Below are 20,861 nucleotides of genomic sequence, written 5' to 3'. Positions count from 1 at the left end.
TATCACTACAATCTACCAATAGATTGGAGACCAAACAAGAGGGGGGAGAGTTTAGGATGGAGAAGAAGTGGGAGGAAAAGGAAATGGAAAGGAGATATCATTTCCAGATAATAAAACAGTTAGGACAACATGAAGCACTGCATAAATGTCAAGTCATATGAAGGATTTGATCTTAAGGCCTGTGGGCTGTAATGCACTGTTTGAAAAATCCTATGATAATTTGTCAGCGTTTTTAACCAGAAAAAGATAGACTGCGTCTACAACAATATGGAGATCATTAATATATGAGAAATCCTCTTCCCAGAAAGGGCCTTTTCTCCAATACTGAGAGAAAAGTGCTGTTGGTAATACATTCGAATGAAGTCGCTGCTGGATGTTTGTTGCTTATGCCTTGCAGTAGACTCTATATCTGTTTGGACAGGGGCTCACACAAACGTTCTCATCTTAGACCCTGAAGGAATTGGGTCTCCTGAGGGGACACAGGCTAATATAAACAAATGTGTTGGCTCACAGAGGCGTTCTCAAAAGCTACTTTATACCCCCACTTGATGATTTGTGTAGATAATATCACGCGCAAAGACAGTGTAAAAGTTGGGTTATTGCACTTTTGACAGAGCATGATGCTGTAATGCTTGTTTTATACCTAACCTAGCTTTAACTTTGCAAGTAAGTCTTGGCAGAATCAAAGTAAAGGCAGTTCTGGTTGCTGTTGTCATAGAGCAGGTTGAATGTGTGACTGTGTTTTTGTGTCGCTGAAAAATATGTTGTCTTTGTTTGGAAGCTCCCCTAGATACTGGGAAAAAGAACAAAACAGTTTGAGAAGAGTTTGGTTTCTCATAATGTTACCTGCTTACAGGTTAGGTTTAGTTGATGATGTCACCTTCAAATACTGTGATTTGTATGATAGAGGTCACATTAGTATTAGCGTTGTCTGGGCTGGTAAACACTGAAATATTATGCTTTTGACATCTGGCCTCAAGCCTCTTTGATTCTCTTCAGTGCATACAGTCAATGGCTTGAAGGTTACTCAGCCGTTAGAGGGACATAAGGGGAGCATCACCGCTGCACTTTTTGACAGAAGGAACATTGTTAACTATCAAATAACTTGCTGTCTGTACACAGCTTAATTTAACGCATCAGGGTCAATAATTAGTTCATCATGGGAATGTCAGCATAGTCCAAACCAAATTCAAATAATCATAACGGTAATCTGTCTATTCCTAGTACAGTTTGATTTTTATGAAGCAAGCCATCTCAACAAAACCAAACATGTTTCCTCCTTACATACCAGTGTGTGCAGTAGTTGATGTGATGCTTCTGTGAAAGATGCTTCCGAATCTAACAACTAATCTAACCTAACACTTACAGTACAGTCACAGCTGGGATGTGGCGAAGTTTACTGTCAACCCAGAGGAGCCAGACGTTTCCACAGAGTTGGCGTTATGACAAATTGATAGAAGAATAAAATGTATGCTCTGGAGGGAGGAGTTAAGTACACAGACTCATATCATCAGCTTTTCAAAATATTACAGCAACTGACATTTGTAATTTAGTGTGTCAAGTCCAAAGAAAATGCCATCTGTTGTGGCGCCTATTGGTGTCATTAAAATCACTCAGGGTCATTTGGCTTTTTAAGTGCCTTAATTGATCGTTTTCACATGTTTATATCCGTAACATCATGCGATACTAATTTACCCAGTAAAGCTGTCAGTGGACCAGAGATTGTGTACTCTTTGTGTGTGTCACTGTCACCATATTGGATGATTTTATTTCATAAAGGCTATTTTCTTTTTTGAAAACAGGTTTTGGATTTTTGTTTCGGTCAATTCACATTAGTCCAAAACTGTTGGTTTTCTTTTTGATACTTTTTTTGCACATTTTAACTGAAGTCAATTGGTACGCTCTGTACATTGCAGCTTTAAGTTACAGGGAAAATTGAGCCTTTGAAGAGAATAAGAGATAAGTCACTTTTCTTCATAAATATATCATTGATTCCAGCGATTATCAGTGCTGACTTAGAATTGATGGAGAGTCCCCTGGGCTGCCTGCTGATGGTATTTATACACTCTGTGATGCTAATGAACACTAACAGATCTTGAGTCTCTCTTGCTAATGGCCTGTGACGTGCCTGTCTAAAAAGTGGTTTGATCAAGACTTTGCTGTGGGGAGACGATGCAGAAGGGTGTAAGTGCTTACATGCTCTCAAGTATATGTGTGTGTGTGTTGGTAATGGTGGAGGATAGAGGATGGGTGGGTGCACTGGGAGCTGCTGAATCACTTCCTGGTGAAACGTTTCCCATCGGAGAAGTATTAAATTGCCGTTGTTTCAGCGTAATCCTCCATGGCCTCAACTAAACCTTGGTGAGAAATTCTCCTGTGTTGTCATCTACTTGACCTTTCAACACCAAGGCAGCTCTTGAAAGCCACTATTTGAAAGACTGATGCTTGACAGTGAATGCAGACTGTGTTTCCTGCACACCACACCTACACTGTTTTTCACACAGATGTTTGTCATCACCAGTGCCTGAAATGAAGTTTTCCTCATCCACCTTTCACTTCACTTGCCTCTTCAGAGAGGTATCGAGTTGTAACCTTTATCTGTTTTTTCTGACTTTGACTGTCGACTAGCTTAACAGGAAGCCTAGTAAGGTGATCAAAGAGATAAGGTCTGATCCTTCTCCCTAACCCCATAACATTTAAGCTTTAGTATATCACAACAGCTAGGTCTATTCTGAGGGATAATACACAGCCCAGGGCATGCACCGAAGCCAATAACTACTTGAAGAACTGACATATAGCCATAAACCGCCAGTTCCAGCCATATGCTGCCACTCTTTAATAGTTTATAGATCTGAAGATATGGACTGAATAAAAATGCATTTTTATGATTGGGTAAGATAAGATAATCCTTTATTGATCCCCAGCGGAGAAATTCTGTTGTCGCAGCACAATGACAGCAATAAGTACAGATAAGTATGGAGGTAAAATGATAAATAACACAGGTGAATACAAACTATACACAAGCATTTGTACTGTGACCTTTGGACTGCGTAAAACTCTTGTGTTCAATAAATGGATGGACTGTGTGATGTTGCTGTCATCTGGGTCTGTGCCGGAGAGCCCTTTGAAAGCCTCTCTGGTGGCTCTGTGGCAGGGTCGTCTGCCAGTTTCAGACCCTTCAGAATCAAAGGGAATCTTTCTAGAGCTGCCATTTCACACTGACATTCAGGGGATATCAGCCAAAGAAGAGCCAGAAGTACAGTTTCTCAGCTTAAATGCATTAAGACCTCAGCTTGCACCTCTGTTTCCAGTTGAGTTAGAGTTTGATTACTGTACACTAGGCAGTACGGAGGACACTGACACGCAATGCCCTGTTTGACAGTTTTATTGTAATTTGAACAACACTGCACTGTGCAGCTTTGCTCTCCCTCCACTGATGTTGCAGTTATTGATGTTCTGTAATGCTGCCTGTAACATGATGTACATTACAGGAACAGTTGTCTTACCGTAAGCCAAGAAGTCACTTACCTGCCTTAAGTTGTCATGACATACAAGTAAAGAATGACACTTCATCTCCACATCACAGATTAATAACTGTGTACTGGAGGCACCCAGGATGCACTGGGCTTCTGAAGGCTAAACGGTCACATCCCTGTTAGTTCAGTATGATGGGAACCACAGCAAATCAGAATTCCTGTCTCCTTTAGCTCAAACACACACACACACACACACACACACACACACACATAAAGCCACCGAAACATAATGAACATAATGAAGGATTTTTTTATGCAATATACAAATAAACTATATACACACAAACACACTCAGAAACTTGCAGTGCACTGAAGTCACACACAATTTAGTATCCAAAGTACACACACACAAAAACATTCCACCAGTCCCTCTGAGGTTTGTTTACAGCAAGTATCTGGTGGCCCGTCTTGCTCCAACCATGTTAAGTATTACTAATGAGCAGCGCATGGGAGAGTTGGAACTGCTCTTGACCCTGAATCAACTCTGTGTCACAGTTCCTGCAGGACAGGAGTTTGTCCTCACCAGCGCCTGCCAGCACACTACAAAAGTCATCCATCTCCCAACTCTTTGATATCAGTATTGAGTCTTAAAGCAACCAGTTGTTTTTTGCATGTTTTAGTGTATTAACTACCAGTCATGTTAGCACTCCATCAGGTTTTATATTAAGTTCTTTGGCAGACATCAATTTCAGATAACTTCGATATGCTGTAAGAATAAACCTTCAGGGATTTCACTCTGTTTGGAGATTGGTAATTCATGATTCTGGACATTATCTTACCTTTGTTTTATCGCCAAAATGTCATTGTCACTGTGTTGTAATGAACATGGCTGGAGTGTGAATGACACCATCACTGTGTTCAGGGCAAAATAATACCTTGGGTATTGGCATGAAGGTAAAGGCATGTTTTTTTTTAAAGATCCTGTCAAGTAGGCAGATGTGCTTTAACTACCCTGCATGTCAGTGCACACAAAAACACTTGAAATAGAAGCAAGAGAGGGTCTGAAGTCTAAACTTGATCTTGCATGTAACAGTGAGGACTGAAGCTGAACCAGCAGTAGGTCTGAAGCTCAACCCCAGAAATAGAATGATACAAGATAGGTCAGCCTGCCTCTCTACTTCTGTATCTCAAGAGACTTAGATAGAGTTTTCTGTACTTGTGTTTGTTATTTATTGTAGGTAGATAACTATAGGTTTACAAGGCATGGAAAAAAGTCTATATACTGAGCGCTTACCGAACAAATGACTAGATGAGAAACTGGAAAGTAATCATCTTACAGTGTTTCCAACAGGTTGGCAGTTCAAGCTGCATAGTTTGTGGCATTAATTGAGCCAGCTTTTTACTGAAAATGCTTGAGGTAATTCAGTCTCTTAATTTAGTATGAACCAGTGAGAAAAGGTAAATTATTGACCTAACATTGACCCCTGGGATGATCCATCCGTCTATTATTATTCCCTAGGATTCAGGCCTTCATTCATTTCATGTTTACAGTAAGATTTAAAGGAATAACGACACAATAACTGACCAACGCCATTATGCTCGTTGTAGATTATGAATTCACTTTATGGTCTACATGCCAGTGCATCTGTCAGTGAGAAATGAAACATCAGTTTTGTGCATCACAGCATCTGAAGCAAAAATGTACTCGGATGGAAGTCCCTACAGTGCAATTAACCAGTGGAATTACTAGCATTTCTGAGCCACTGTTGTTGACACAGTAAGTATTTCCTGAAACAAACATATTTCCCCTCAGCCAGTTTTGAGCCTGACTTCTGTTTATAGAAAATGAGTTGACCTACTGTATGTTTTACACATTAGGCCATAGGTCCTGTGATCTGGGTCTATATTAAATAAAAAAATAAAATAAATAAATATTAAATGAGAACCTTTCCTTCTTCCTCCCTCTCCTCCTTTCACTCCAGGCACAGGAGTATGTTTGCTGAATTGCAGTGCTAAAAAAACAAGTCTAAAGAAAGTGTCTTTTCCTCTAGTCCATAATTAAATCCCCAAATACACACACGCAGGCAGCTGCAGACACGAAATTGATAGCACGGACAAAAGCTAACTTTTATTGAGTTTTTGTGCGATCCAAACCACAGAGCAAAGACCACAGAAAGCAGAGCTGAACCGCCAAGCCACTACCCCTGTCAGCTGGCTCATTACAGTGAAAAAAGTCTCTGCCAAGACTTTGGCTATTAACTTTTTGAAACACATCTTGTGAAGTGTTTTTAATTATTAAGCACCTGACAGATGGCGTGTGTCTGATAAGCCAATTTATTCTGGCGTTTGGCGTTCGCAACATGACCGAATGAACCAGCAGGTCTTCTTTTTTTCAGTTTTTCCCCTGTTTTTTTTCTACCTGTTACTGTGCTGGAGAAAAGGTTGGCACAGAAGGTAGTAAACAGTGCCGCCATCTTCCAGCTGATGTGACAGCTGTGGCAGACCCCCTTGTCCTCTCCTGACTTTGTGGATGTCACTCACCGCATGTGTGCCTGGCTATGCTAATGAGCCAGTTTCTGCAAATGAACACATCTCTGCAATGTGTGTGGGTGCTGTATTAACTGGGAACTCCAGTTTTCTCCAGCTGTGAAAAGGCAGACAGGAGAGTTTGTTTAAAGGGCACTAAGGTCTCAGAACTGCAAAGAGTTCATTCTGTCTCATGCTGGGCTTTTCTCTGAATAGTCAATTTATATTAACCATGCCAATGATTGAAGAGCCATTCGCTGCAACACCTGGACTTTACAAATGCCCTTACAGGCGACTGACAACATCCTGTCACATTGTCAGCATTCTGAATTTTGAACACAATTCAAAAACAAAAAATATATACTTAAAGGATTGTCCTTGCCCCTCACATTTGTATGTATTAGTAAGTTTGTGTCTGTATTGGCTCAAAAGAATTGGGTCTGATTTGCAGCAGGGGGTTCATAAAGGCCTTCTTGTCACAGCAGCAGTTTAGGATGCTGTTATTAAGAAGTGGGGGCCACATAGTGGGTGTCTTCATCAGCTGTGCTATATTTTCTCGCATGTTAGTAATGGCACATTAATTGCAATTGTTGCTAGCATTAATATGCAAATGTGGGCTCTCAACTTGACACAGGTCTGTTACTTCAAATGTGGCTTGGACTGTGGTAACTTGAAAAATGAAATTAATCAATGTTAACTTAATCTAATACAGTTTAAACAGACACTAGATTTTGATAAAAAGTTTGAAATATTTTGTTTTATTTCTGATATAAAACTGCAGTGTACATTTGTGCTGACTTTACTTGTTTTGCGTATCTATACTTGGGAATTCACTGACTTAATTGTACATTTAGACTGGGAACAGACTCCAGCCTACAGTGACAGAACAAATGGTTTAGATTTGAATTGATACTTGTGTCCCAGAGACTTGTGTCTGTGTCTGATTTTGTACTCTAGGAAAGTTAATTTAACATCTGTAACTATGCAAAATGTACTCACATGAGGGGCAGCATGTAGAGACTGAGTAGATGTGGACCCAGGATAGACCCCTGAGGTATACCACATGGGATGCCTTGGTTGATTTGTCACTACAACTCACAGAGAGGTTGCTTGTTAAATGAACAGAGGACTTCACACATCCCAAACAATTCTAGAGGTGTTGGATGGCAGAACCTTAAGGGCAGAAACAAACAAAAAACCTGCATATAATTAAAATAAAATGTAATGACACAACATTTTTCGGCAGCCACACATAATTATCAAGTTGAACCAGTGAAGTTGACTTAATTGTCAAGCTTGTCCATAAAAATTGCAGGAACAAGAGCACCCAAGGCCATGGTACTACTGGGAGAAGCACTGTGATAGATGGCATTCATTCATACAAAGTCAGTCAAAAAGGCAACTTGCCCTGACAACAGTTAAAAATGACAGCTATTATATCTAGCTCTGCTAGCAGACAGATGTGTTAACAGATACCACACGGCAAGGAAACCCCCTCTGTGGGCTGTGGTGACAACCTGCCCTCCCTCTCAGCACTCAGCAGCTTAGTGAAAGGCCAAGAGGAATCAGGGTGGTGATTTATACGCTAAAAATAGTAACCTTGCCTAGCCTAACACCTCATGTCTGGATAAATGATAGCTCTATTTTGTTCTCTTTAAAGCTTCTCCTCACCTTAGTAACCACAGGTTTTACTCCTGTAGCTGTAGTCTTAGACAGGGATATTCACTAGAAAGTAGCCAGCAGCGAAGTGTGTGTTTGCGCCTGTGTCTGTGTATGTCTGTGTGTTTGGGGGGAATAAAGTGATGGCTAGCTGCTATTGATTGAGTCATTCTAGCTTTACGTGACATGCTCCATGATGCTTTAAGCATTTCGATAAAAACACGCCTTTGTGTGTCCATCCATGAGTGACTGTGATGTGTGAGTGGCACAGTTTTTCTAATACAATGGGTTTGATGGGAGGAGGGAGAGGTGATTAATATGATGTAGAATATAATTAAAAGTTGAAGGGCTGCAATGTAATAACAGTGACAGAATTAGGTGACACAGTGACACAGACTGCCTTGCTTGGTTCAACATTGTTAGGGTGTCATTAGTACCATGTGAAGGGGCTTTCACAATGACTCTTTCAAAATGAGTAACAGTTGCTGTACCTAGTCGGCAAATATCGTAACACAGGCAGAGGGTACTGCTATTGAGATTTAACTCTTTGAGATTTAAGAAATTGTTTTTAATGGCAATTCAAAAATGTTAAATTGTTTGATTAGACATAGTTTCAGTATTGTCAGCATGTGTATCATTGTAGACTATATGCAGTGTAATCAGAAACTTAAACTGTACTTATTCTTCTGTTTTTCCTAAGCATACAGTAATAGTCTATGAGAGAGATAGATAACTGTTATGGTTCCACCACATCGCACTGACCCACTTCTAAATGCCAATTATCCCTGTCAATCAGCATATAGCTATTACTTGGATATGCTCAGTGCAAACTAATACCTGTTGCTGCTGCTATTGATTTAGGAGATTGTCAAACAGGCACACATACTCTCAAACATTTCCTCACCCTTTCCAAAACACAGATTTGGAGTAAAAGAAAACCACCCTGTCGTGCAGTGTGTTTTCACACAGACACAGGCAAACCACAAGAGAGGGTGACTCAAAAACTGGTAGGAGCCTCCTGCCACCTCCATTTCAAATGTCACCTCCCAGTGAGGAATGAGGAGTAAAAGGGGGATGAGAGTATTGGGTGAGGGAGTGAATACAAGAGGGGAAAGAGAGAATTCAGAGGGGAATTTTGGTGGTGGTCAATGCTTGTTTGACGCTGGATATTAAGGAAATTGTTCCCCTTCAAGCATCACTGTAACAACCCTTTTCTCAGTCCTGAAGGGAACAGATGGGTCAAAGAGATAAGTGAAGGAAGGATATGACAGAGAAGAAGTGATGATCAGTGTGTCTCATTTCACACTCTCTCTCTCTGGCTGCAAATGTCACATCAGGTGGATCTCTTTGGACTCTGCGGGAGGCAGGTGGACTGTATTAGCTACCCAGCCTCTTTGATGATGGCTACACTTGGGTCATTCCATATTCCTCCATGCAATAAAACCAAAAAATAGAACCATTGGTGTTGTTTTGATTATGAATAGCTGCTATTCCACTGCCTGAAACTGATTTCGAGGGACTTGCTATTAACCCCTCAGTATAGATTGCAGTCTTTGTCTTGTTAGTTCACAAGTGAAGTGAGAATAGCAACAGTTCAAAGACTGGGAAGCAGTCACAGTCTTTCACTTACAGTCTTTCGTTACAGTCGGCTTTGTGCAGTAACATGATTTCTTAATCATCACGTATAAGAGAGACCCAGTTTCTGAAATCTGGATAGAGAATTAGTGAAACCTGATTTTCCCAGCTAGATTTCTCCTGCCTGGAGAAAGACGATTCCTTGGCCATGTACATGCGTAACCGGGTTTCTAATTGGCTTTTCATGTGTACAGCACACAAATGCAGGACAAAGACTTCAGTCAAGGAAACTATTGCTGAGACAGCAGAGTGGCAGGATGAAAAAAAAGATCATTACACAGGGCGGTACATGCTCATATTCATAATAAGTCTATGCCAAGTCATACTAGAGCTGAAACACCAAGTAACCCTTTAGAAGTCTAAATAAGTCTGTTTCCACCACTGAACAGTTGAGCATTTGTGAAATTCAAATATGTGTGGAAGGAAGCAGCTTATTGAATCACTACAACACTTAAAATAGGTAACAAATGCTTCCAAAATAAGACCAGGGATGGGGAAGAAGTCTGATTATTGACCTGCTGTGTGTATATACAGTTATACAGTAACCAGGTTGCTACAGTGCAGATAAGTGTGTTGTCCAATTTGTTGCCTTGTTTGTGTTATTGTAATTGTATGATGGGTGGTGGGGAGGGAAGAGCACAGGTCTTCCTCTCTGTCTGCACCTCCCTAAACATCCTCTGACTGGAATCCACAATGAACCACACATCAGGAGTGTATGCTGGTTAGATTTTGAATATTTTAAGATTCAATCATTTTGTGGGAGTTTGCAGAACGCTGTTTGTTAGTTTAGTTTTCAAGAAGGCTTAATGCAAATTCAGAAATCGTCATTTTGTGTGCATGTTTGATGTTGTTCTGTCCTAACACACTAGTGTGTAGTAGCTTCACAGCCCATATGGTATTGGCATTTCCTGCCAATTATACCTGTTAACTGTGTTAACTCAGTTACACTATACTAAATCATGTGCTCTCTGCGTCCACATGGTAACTGTTGATATAGAAATCACTCCAAAATAACTGAATTCATGCATTTGTGTACTGGTAGTAACCAGCTTTAATATTCATTATAATGAGAATCTGCACATTCGTGTTGTTCTTGTAATGTGTCTAACACTGTCCAGACTGCTGCTCTATATTACATATATAAATTCATAATACAAACCAAGCATCCTCCAAATTTAGCCAGCAGGTGTCTGTTCATGTTGACACAGGCTGACCAGATGACAAGATGCACAGTGCATTCACTTAGTCCAGCTGAAACTGAGTTAAATGTAGCTGCAGCACCAAGCCATCTGTTCAGTACTACAGTTGTATTTCAGTCCTGATTATTTTTAGTAGTTTTGCTTTTATTGGTATATTCAAGGTGTTAACATATAATGTCCCTGTGTGCTTTGAAACCAAGGATGCTGCTCTTGTGTTGCATGTATGTTAATGAATGCAGTTGGAATATTTAATCTTATAGTTTTCTGTCAGGTTATGTTGCAGTTTCTATGTCAGTCTTTAAAATACAATCCTGTTGCGGTGTTATTCACTGGACTTTTTATGACGTACGTAAGTCACAAAGTGTCCACCAGGGTGTTATAGTAATATGATTATTGATTTAAATTTATGACTCTTGTCTTCAACATCATCCACCTCTGCCCTCCCTCCCCCCTTCTGCTGGGAAGCCCCTCCTCAGCTTCACCCTGCCAAGCTGTTCATTAGCAGGGCCTGGTTGGCGTCCTGTTCGCTAATTAAACTGGATTGGAGAGCCTGGCTAATTAGCCAACATCACTGTGTTGACCCCCTGTGCTTCTGTTTTCATCACTATCTCCTGGCTGCCTCCAGTCTTTTGATCAGCCTTCTGCCCTGTGTCTGCTTTTGATCTGTGGCTTCACATGCAAATCTGCCGGGGATTACTACAGGGCAAATGCTAAAATACATTTAGGGATTAGTTAAAGGACAAATAATAATGAAAAATACTTTACACAACACACAATTTAATTTTTTGTGTGGAGTGAGTTTTACCTGATTGCAATTCTGTCTTTCAATAGAAAGTTTGTATTGGCTCTAACTCTGACTTGTAATAAGAAGAATAATGGGTGTCTACTACTGCAGTTGCTACAAAGGAAGGACGCTGATGTTGAGATTCTAGTTCTCAAAATTTGACCGATACAACAAGTGGATAAGCATAGTGTAGGTGGTGGAGGAACCTGTTCTGCTGATTGAAGGAAACAGGAGGAATGTCTGAGATTTGTTTTGTCCTCATTATCCTTATCTAGGTCATAGACATCATTGATCATTGATAAAATCACCATTTGATATAAATATAAACTCCCCGTCTATCAAAGGATTGTATGTTTATTCTGTGTTAGAATTTATAAAAGTGCCCTTCTTGTTTTTCTGTTGTTCAGGGTCACACAGAGCTGTTTATTCCAAATGGCTTAGGGAGAACATTTTCATCTGTTCTGTAATTACATTACATCATGTCTCTGTTTTTCTGAGAACCGCAATCCAGTTGTCACCATACTTTTTTGTAACAGCTGGATACTCTGCATACTGATGCACTCATTTCAGCACAGACTATGCAGACACAGCCCTTAATTGTTTGCTGGATTAGGTACCATGGACTGGCAATAAACAGTGCGCCTGCCCCAAGAAAAAAAACATATAGACTCTATTGTACAACATGGTGCTCCCTGTCTGTGCATGTGATATCTGGGTAATCCTATTGGCTCTCATATTACCAGTAACCAAAGGGCGACCTCCTTGCTACATCATCCAGTCGACATGTACCACCCCCTGGCTTTGTTTTGCCATTATGGCCTTCGTGTGTTGAGCCTAGTGATTGAGTTCATCATTGCTTTTGGCGTGACACTCTGCTTCCCCCACTGTTCTGGTAGGGCAGCGCCACCCAGTCTGTCTTCAATTTCCCATTAAGACCCAATTAGGCTATAATAGGGGATAGAAGCCACTGGGGTAAACCTTTCCATCCCACAGCTCACAGAAAGGATGTTAATGGACAACTTTGTGTGCTCAGTGATGTGAAGCCGGGTACACTCATTTACAGGTTTCATTTTCTGCACATTACAGCTTTCCCTGGTGAATCTTTAAATGGCACCTTGCAAATCAGTCAGAGCAGACAGTTTACCATTGCCCAGCTTCAAGTGGTTCGGGTATCAGAAAATGATTCAGTTACTAGTATGATTAATAATGAATTACTCATTTCGGTAATTTATCAAGTGAAAATAACCAAATTGAGTAGTTACAATTTCTCATATATCAGGATTTGCTGACAGTCTCTTTGAGTTTAGCCATGCTAGAGGTATTGCTGTAGGTACTGCATGGCATAATGTAATAACTCAAGATGATCCTCTGACTTTTCATCTAGCGCCATCATAATTTGTCCAAAACTGGTTTATGACCAAATTAATGACATCAGCCATCAGCCTCTGCTGTAATTTGTGTTTCGAGCTAATTAGCAAATGCTAGCATGTGAAAACTCTAAACTAAGATGGTTTGGATGATAAACATTGTACCTTCTTAATGATGATAGCATTGTCTTGCTCACATTAGCATTTAGATAATTAAATAAGTGTCAGTTTTCATGGTCTGTAGTGGTTGACCACTTTGTGGCAGGCACATACACGTGTCAAACATCTCTCTAGCCTCCAGGAACTGGATGCTTTTGCTGATTTACCACCATCATCACCTCGGTTGGCCTGTTATGATTCCGTCTTTTTGTTGTGAGTGTTTTCCATTATCTGGGAACATTTAAGCCATGTTTCACCCATCAAAAGCTGATGTGACAGTTGATAAAAATACATGATCCATCTTCAGCTGAATGTGGCTCTTAGTCGTTGTCACTCATTGATGGAGGGAACAAAGCAAGGAGGGAGGGGGGGTAATCCCTCAGGATCAGCTGTGTGGGTGGACACGAGTAAGTCCAGCTGGCACAGTCTCTCACTCTCTTTCTCTCTCTCTCTCTCTTTCTATCTCTCCACTGTCTGTCTACCTCTCTCTTTTTCTTGTCTGTCCTTAACTAGCACACTGACTGCTGACCTGTACACAGCGTGGTCGGGGGCGCTAATTGGACAAAATGCCCTCTATGAGATTGTAGTAATTTGCCCTATCTCTGCATGAAAATGTTAATTTGACAAAATGGCACAGTTTAAATATTTGTCGCCATTGTAGCTGCTTCTACTACTCTACTAATAGAATCCAAGGTAAAGTATGATTTGGACATAAATTGCACAAAAAACAGTATGTGAGTTATAGTTGTTGACAAATAAACAAATAAACAGGTATATCTGCTCACAACTACATTAGAGTGTGTTATAAATGATTTATTAAATGTTTATATACTGCCTAGAAATGCTAAATAGAGGGACTTAAAATGACGGGTTACTACTTTAAATGTTTTCGAAATATTTGTAGGTACAATAAGACATGTTTTAACTGTCCTTTAGCACTAAATGACCATAACTGAAGGCTTGTATTGTTGTTGATGAATTATGATGATTGAGTGATTACTTCATCAGGGCTGATATTGTCTGCATTTCAAAAAGTCACTTCTTGGCCGTCAGTTTCAGAAACAGGCCTCTGCAAGCTGTGTCTAAGATGATGTTTCAATTCCTTGGTGTCCAAAGAAAAAAATAAGCCATGAACTTCTTACTATCCCGTTAACATTTGACTTGTAAATCAGAATTTAATACAGGGTATCAAAATTAAATATGGCAGCTGAAATGTGATCACAACAGCTCTTTGTTCCAGATTAGGATTTATTACATACATGAATGGACATCTTAAAGTCAGACAAAGGAAGCATTTCTCTTTGTCCTATAAAGGTGTAAAGCCTCTGCACACTGACAGGCAGGGAAATTGCAGATTGCAAGCAAGATCTAAGGAGCCTGAAAGAGTCTCTGTTGCATTAGTCCAGAGGCCAGTGTCAATCTGACTGAAATGGCAGCGAAACAGCAGCATTGATTACTGTGGCGCCTCGCCGTGTGACGCTGTCAGCTCTCACTGAGATATATGACCTGCTGCTCCCCGTACTGATGATTTATTTCTCCCGGGTCAAGCTCTTTTCATTCATTTCTCATTTGACACTGTATTTCTCAAGGTACAGAAAGAAATAGGAGAGATATTCTTAGCACTGCTGTGTTTTCCTCCATCAGAATAAGTCTCTCTCTTTCCTGTGACAATGAAGCTCTCCTGTTCCCAGAGAATACAAAGACAGGTGTTCTTTCAAATAAAAAAAACTTGGACTAGCCTGGATAATGTTCTTAATGCAAATCCACTTAAACAAATTCCAACTCTGAAAGAGATTTACAGTACAGCACAATTTGAGAATGAGCAGGAAAGCACTTTGAACTGGCGCTTGGAAAAGTGCCAGTCCTCCAGTTTTCACTCCAGCTGAGAGTGCTTCATGAGCCGCTGGTTGAGTGCACTACATGAGTGAATGAATGAATGAATGTATGCGACAGGGACCCTACGCTGTATAACGTGAGAGCAGCAGTGGCATTCTAATCAATATACATAATACCACTTACCTTCAAGTGGTGCCCAAATATTATAACAGTAACATTTGCCATGTGGGGACTTTCGTGCATCGTGCTGTATGTTTGCATTGGCATGTTCACTCTTTTTCATTTACTACTCAGTGTACAGAAGAATAAAACATGGTGATAACTGGTTCAGCTTGTTCAACAGATCACATCAAAAAAGTGTAGGCTTTACTTAACACCCTCAGATATTTACTTAAGGTGTTTACATGTGCCTTTTGTTCAGTTTGATGCCATATTTTATTGAATTGTAAATGTTATGTATTTCAATTGACAGAGTGCCAAGTGAAATGGACTCAACTTGTGAATGTTACATTACCATTTTGGTGGATTGCATGCAAATCCTGGGCTTCACACACACACTCTAAACCCTAAACCCTTGACTAGGGGCGCTTGATCAACTCCAGTTTATCCTGGAGGTTTAAGTTATCACCACTTATTTGACGGGATTCTTTTTAGATGGTATAGGAATAATGTAGTCATGCAGCTTGACTGTGACTTTGGTCCCACTGAATCTGCCGTGTGAGTAGCTCCTGTAAAATCCTCACTTACGCACCACTGAAGCAGAATTTACATCATCCTCGTCAATAAGATGTATGAAGTATGTTAATAACATACTTATATGAATAAGCCACTGACAGTGCTCAATTTGATTTGTGCATTACAGTGCCACCTGCGACATCCTCTTGATAAAAAAATCGTGTCGCAAAATAAACCATATGCAAATATTTTTTTCTGATTATATGTGAGAACAATACTATAGACTGTTGAAATCAGAAGGTATGTTGCAAGACATGGTAAATAAAAAAAAGGGTAGAGTACTGGAATTTGCATGTAGGAAAACAGCCTAACATAGCAGAAGCCAACAAGAAGTGTATTATCTTTACAAAGACACGATTGCAACCAACAGCTCCTTTATTACCCAGTCTTACACACACTCATGTGCCGTGTTACACTCTGAATTAAACCCTAATGTTTTTCACACTTTGACTAATGTAATATTTATGTAGAGAGCCTAGAGCAATGAACTGCGATACTGCAATAATAGGAGGCCAATGATGAATGAATGGCTTTGATGACTATTTACACATACGTACACAAACCATTTACTGAATGGCCACAAGGACAACAATACATGAGACAGGAGTCTCAATTTTTTGTACAATGCACGCATTCTCATATATGGCAGTTTATGACACTTGTTATGGAGTCATGAAAATCAAGAAGCAGCGTCTTTTACAGTGTATGGTAATAACTGAGAATATTTAATTGTGTTTTCCCCACAACACTCTTTTTATAGGTAGGTAAGTGTGCAGTATGGCTTTAAAAATGATTATTGTAACTGCTGCACTGATCTGTACTTCTTGTTTGTGCTCTTGATTTTAATGTGAAGCCCACTGAGTACAAACAACTCAATTCTCACTCACTGATGTGATCAAGGAAGATGGAAAGACAAACCCAGAAACAATGGTTTAATAAAAGGCTGTTACAGATTGATTGACCACAATTTCAAGTTGTATAAGAAAAGAAAATAAGTGGTCATTGTGGTCCCTTGGCAATCAGCAATGAATTGTCTTCTGAGCGACTTTAATTTTCGGGGCACATAATGGTGTCCTGTGATGCAGCAGGTTGATTTCAACTTCCATTTTTCCTTAAATGTTGTGTGAGTGTCAGAGGATAAAGGATGCAGCCGTAGTTGGCTGAAGTCCTTTTTTCATGATAGATATTTTGAAGTTATGGCCTTTCAGTGTTGAGAAACTCCTAAAGGTTTTAGGTTTTAATCATTTAACCTGCCATTGCAGTTGGCTTTGAATCAATTCATTGTCATCAATCAGTGTTTCTTTTTACCTTTTAGTGTCCAGTGTTTAAGTAACTTAAAGAACGTGTTCTTAAAGTTTTAACTGACGGACAGTTGGTAATTTGCCTTTTCAGTCATGCCATTATTTCAGGCTTTTTTGTGTCTCTTTGTCTCTTTTGATTCCTCCAGGATCCCAGAACGAAGCACAAGTTCAAGATCCACACCTATGGGAGCCCCACCTTCTGTGACCACTGTGGCTCTCTGCTGTACGGCCTCATCCACCAGGGCATGAAGTGCGACTGTGAGTGCTTGATTCAATTTCTGCAACTTCTCACTCAGTAGTTACCAGATTTAAATATATTTATCATATAACATTCAAAATTCAAAATTGAAATGTTAAAGTAAATGTAAACAGTGTACAAATAATTTCTTTAGTGTAATATTTTACAATGAGTCTATGCTTCATGAGTCGTATAAGTAGCAGTTTATAATATAGATTCTGTTCCTAATTTTAGTGCCTAAAGCTGATGCTTGAACAGGAAAATGAATCCTGCACCATTCTGTTATGCAGGTCAATGAGGCATAAGTGTGGCATGAATAGGAAAGTAATGGTTTGCTATAAGTGGCTCTACACACATTATGTTCTGTTTTAGAGCATCAGTCTCCTGATGAAAACTCTATTGTTCCTCTCCACTGAATATCATAGGCTTATGCATTTCTCCTCCTCCTTGACTTTCACTCAGTGGAATCACATCATCTATTTCCAGTCTGCAGCTATGTTCTCCGCACCCTGAATAGGCCTGCTATCGGAGCTTTACCGAGTCCTTATTAATATCCCGCCCTCACTCTTCTTCCCTTTAATCTTGTGTTAGTGGATTAGTCTGAATGCCTTAATGAGCTCCTAAATACATTATCCTCCACCTGCTACAGACCACCAGTTATGCCTAATGATTGCTCCAGGGTGTACATAAATAGAGATGTGGAGCGGTACATTATTTTGGCAGATCAATTGCACCTCTAGTCACACCACAATAGGATTTCACTGTAGTATCTTTAAGCACTGGTGAACCACAGGATAGTGATACAGTAATAAATGAAGTGTGTTTGTATAGAATAAGGTAGCAGCATAGACATTATTTATTATTTTTTACCTATTGCCCCGCTGGCATGATGATGTAATCATTGGTAACTGTTCCCAATCCATTATAGAGTGGTTCAGCTGGCTGACACACATGCCATGTATGCATGACATCACAGGGATAAATCTGGGTCATAACCTTGTTATCTCCTCTTTCACACAGCTTTCAGAAAAACAATTTTTTAATATTGTGCCAAACATGTATGATACTTGGAATTAAATTGAAACATGTCCTTATATATATATAGGTGAAGTACATCTAGCAGCTTACTGTATTTGAACATTAAGCCATAAGAGGCTGCACACATTGCTTTTATAATATGGTGTTTTATTGATATCATGAATTATCATTATCAAAACTATAGATCATAAGCGTTTTCATTTTAAAAACGTATGTTTAAAATACACAAATGCTTGAAAACATAATATAATCAACAAATTGCAGTCTTTGGCATGTTCATCAGGAAATTTACAACAGCATCAGTATTTCAGTCAATTCTAAGAAAGCCTTGAGCCATTCAGTTTAGGTTGATTTGGATCAAATACATAATACTCATCTTTATCTGTATAAAGCTTTCTTCCCTGAAGTCTTTTATCTCCTCTCTCTGTCCCTCCAGCCTGCGATATGAATGTCCATAACCAGTGTGTTATGAACGTGCCCAGCCTGTGTGGAACCGATCACACCGAAAGGAGAGGGCGTGTTTTCCTCAAGTGTGAGGTCAGCGTGGACAAGCTGCACGTCACAGGTAGGCTTCATAACCGCCCCTCTCTGTTAGCACACACCAGATTAAATGGGCTTGAAAAGAAAAGGTGTGATGGACCTGAAGACACGTGTTTGTATGTATGTACATGTGTGTCAACGCAGGGAGGCTGGGATGAGGGTGTAGGTGGGAGCAGGCGCTACTCTTCTATTTCGATTGTGAACCTCGACACTTTGCCCTGTTTTTGTTGATGAACTGGGCCTGTCTAATATCACACAGACCTTCGCTCTCTATCCCCTGCTGCCATTAACCTGAGTTGAACCTTGCTCGCCATTAACTCTACGTACTTGTGATGCAGTGAATCCACCTGCTAACTGGGTAGCTGGCCTTCTGACTATCAGCCATCAGTATGTGGCAAAGGCTAATCCATTTTTGGTGCACGGATCGATAGTGCCTCTCCTGCTAAACACTCCCCTCTAAGAAACAATTCACAGTTACGACACACTTGGAAGGCAATCCCAATCCAAATATGTATTCCTGCAGTGGTGTGTGGTCTGCTGCGTGGGCCTCGTGTTGTTACTCTTTTTAAACAGTCACGACTTGCTCAGTGTTGGCTGGAGTTTGTGATGTAACTGAATTGTCTCTGCAAAGCGAACTTGAGCGCTTGATATATTAATTTATGTCTCAACAGAATACACAAAGACAGGATCAGAGCACTCTGCTTGTGAGCGGGGTCGTGGCTTTACAATCATCTGCCCTACCATTATTCATTAGAAGGCTATTCTACATCATCATATCATTGGCTAGTCCAGCCGCTTTAATTACTGATGCCTCCGGTTTCAAAGGAACACCTGGTCTTTGCCTGCCGAGCTCAGAAAAGGACATAATGAGATACTATTAATAGCATTTATTTAATGTAATGTAGTGAATAGTGATGTCCAGAGACTTTTCACATTCTTTAAAAAATCTACTTGTAGATTTGTTAATATTGTGTGAACAGCTAAAAAAAAGAGCAAGGCTATCTGAAAGAGATGTCATGTTTAATTTATACATTATTGTTATGGATACAGATTCTTGTCTCTATGACTCAATCTGGTCCCTTTGTCAGTCTCTAAACAACAAGATGTTGTAGCATGAGACATGTCAGCTCGGTAAGCCACAACATTTTTGGCCTAACAAGATATCCATGAACTTAATTTCCTACCACTATCTGGTAACTTTGCTGTTCATTAATGTTGTTATTTATTTATTTATGCTTATTCATCTTTTGCATACCTTGGGCATTTTCCAAACACAAACAATGCATACGACAAGATGTAGGCTTAAGTATTTTAGTTTATAAATCACAAATTATTTGACAATTCAGAATTGTTGCAGACAGTGTTGAATAATCCTCTGAGAGCAAATAATGGCTGACCAGCTGCTGTGGTTAAGCTGAGATAATTTCATGCATAATCCGTGAAATGCACTGTATCTGTTGTGACGTTCCGAGTCCCTGGTTAAAAGTAGCACAAAAATGAACAGTGTTTGTTTGATACTGGTGTGCGTGCAGAGTTGTCAGAGTTTTGAATATACAGGGAGGGTTCCGAGATCTGTGGTCAGTACAACAGTGTGTTCTTGTATAGGAGCCCATTTTGTCCCCTTGTATTTCGAGGCATGCTGTAAATCCCCCGGCTGTAATGATAGTGCATTAGCACATCTGCTAGAATAATAGTGACAGCAAGAGGCTGACAGCAGGCACACATAATCATTCAATTAGCTGGCTATCGGGGGTCAGTGCATCATAAGACCCTGGCACTGAACTTCACTGACTTATTTACAAATTATCACTAGTAGGAAGAGGGTGAATGTGGGCAGCGAAGTGGTGCAGCACCTTCACGCACGCCTAAAACAACACAAACGTTTATTTGAGTAATAAACAAAAATGACTTGTGCATGTTTGGCTCATTCGGTGCTCATGTTCTGAGATCTAAAGCACTAAAGTTTGCTCTTCATACTTGCGATTAGTATTTTTGCCCACAGTCGAGCTGATTCTGAAGTTGCATTCATTCCAATTACACTTGCCATTTGCCAAAGTAAACTCAAATAGTGGAAAAGATGGACACAGTACACAGTACATAAAGCACTGATTATGATTTGTGATGACTAATATCATGCATGGTCTTGCCAAATGTCTGGCTGTCACCTTTGGCAAGTTTGCTTTTCTCAGCTAGTTCAACTATTAACTGTCTGTATCACACAAACACATATACTAGTTTAATTTTCAAGAGAATGTGTTTCTTTTAGTTGCTGTAAACACTGTGTATCCGATCTACGTCTTAAAATTGTTAAGTCTAAAATGTTTTGAAATATCTTAACAGTGACAACAGTTTAAACACAGTTGAGCTC

General features: G+C 39.9%; 1 protein-coding gene across 5 annotated transcripts in view; it reads left to right on the top strand.

The window, feature by feature from the left end:
• The window catches only part of prkcaa (protein kinase C, alpha, a), a 137,756-nt gene that overhangs the window by 59,041 nt on the left and 57,854 nt on the right, over positions 1–20,861 (top strand). For all 5 annotated transcript variants that reach the window (XM_070917077.1, XM_070917069.1, XM_070917052.1 and 2 more), the window contains exons 4-5: positions 16,824–16,935; positions 18,390–18,518. In XM_070917077.1, coding sequence (XP_070773178.1) covers positions 16,824–16,935; positions 18,390–18,518 — 241 coding nt within the window. The remainder of the gene's footprint in view (positions 1–16,823; positions 16,936–18,389; positions 18,519–20,861) is intronic.

Source organism: Enoplosus armatus, chromosome 2 (genome assembly GCF_043641665.1).
Source record: "Enoplosus armatus isolate fEnoArm2 chromosome 2, fEnoArm2.hap1, whole genome shotgun sequence".
Lineage (NCBI taxonomy): Eukaryota > Metazoa > Chordata > Actinopteri > Centrarchiformes > Enoplosidae > Enoplosus > Enoplosus armatus.
This window is presented reverse-complemented; position numbering and strand designations above follow the sequence as displayed.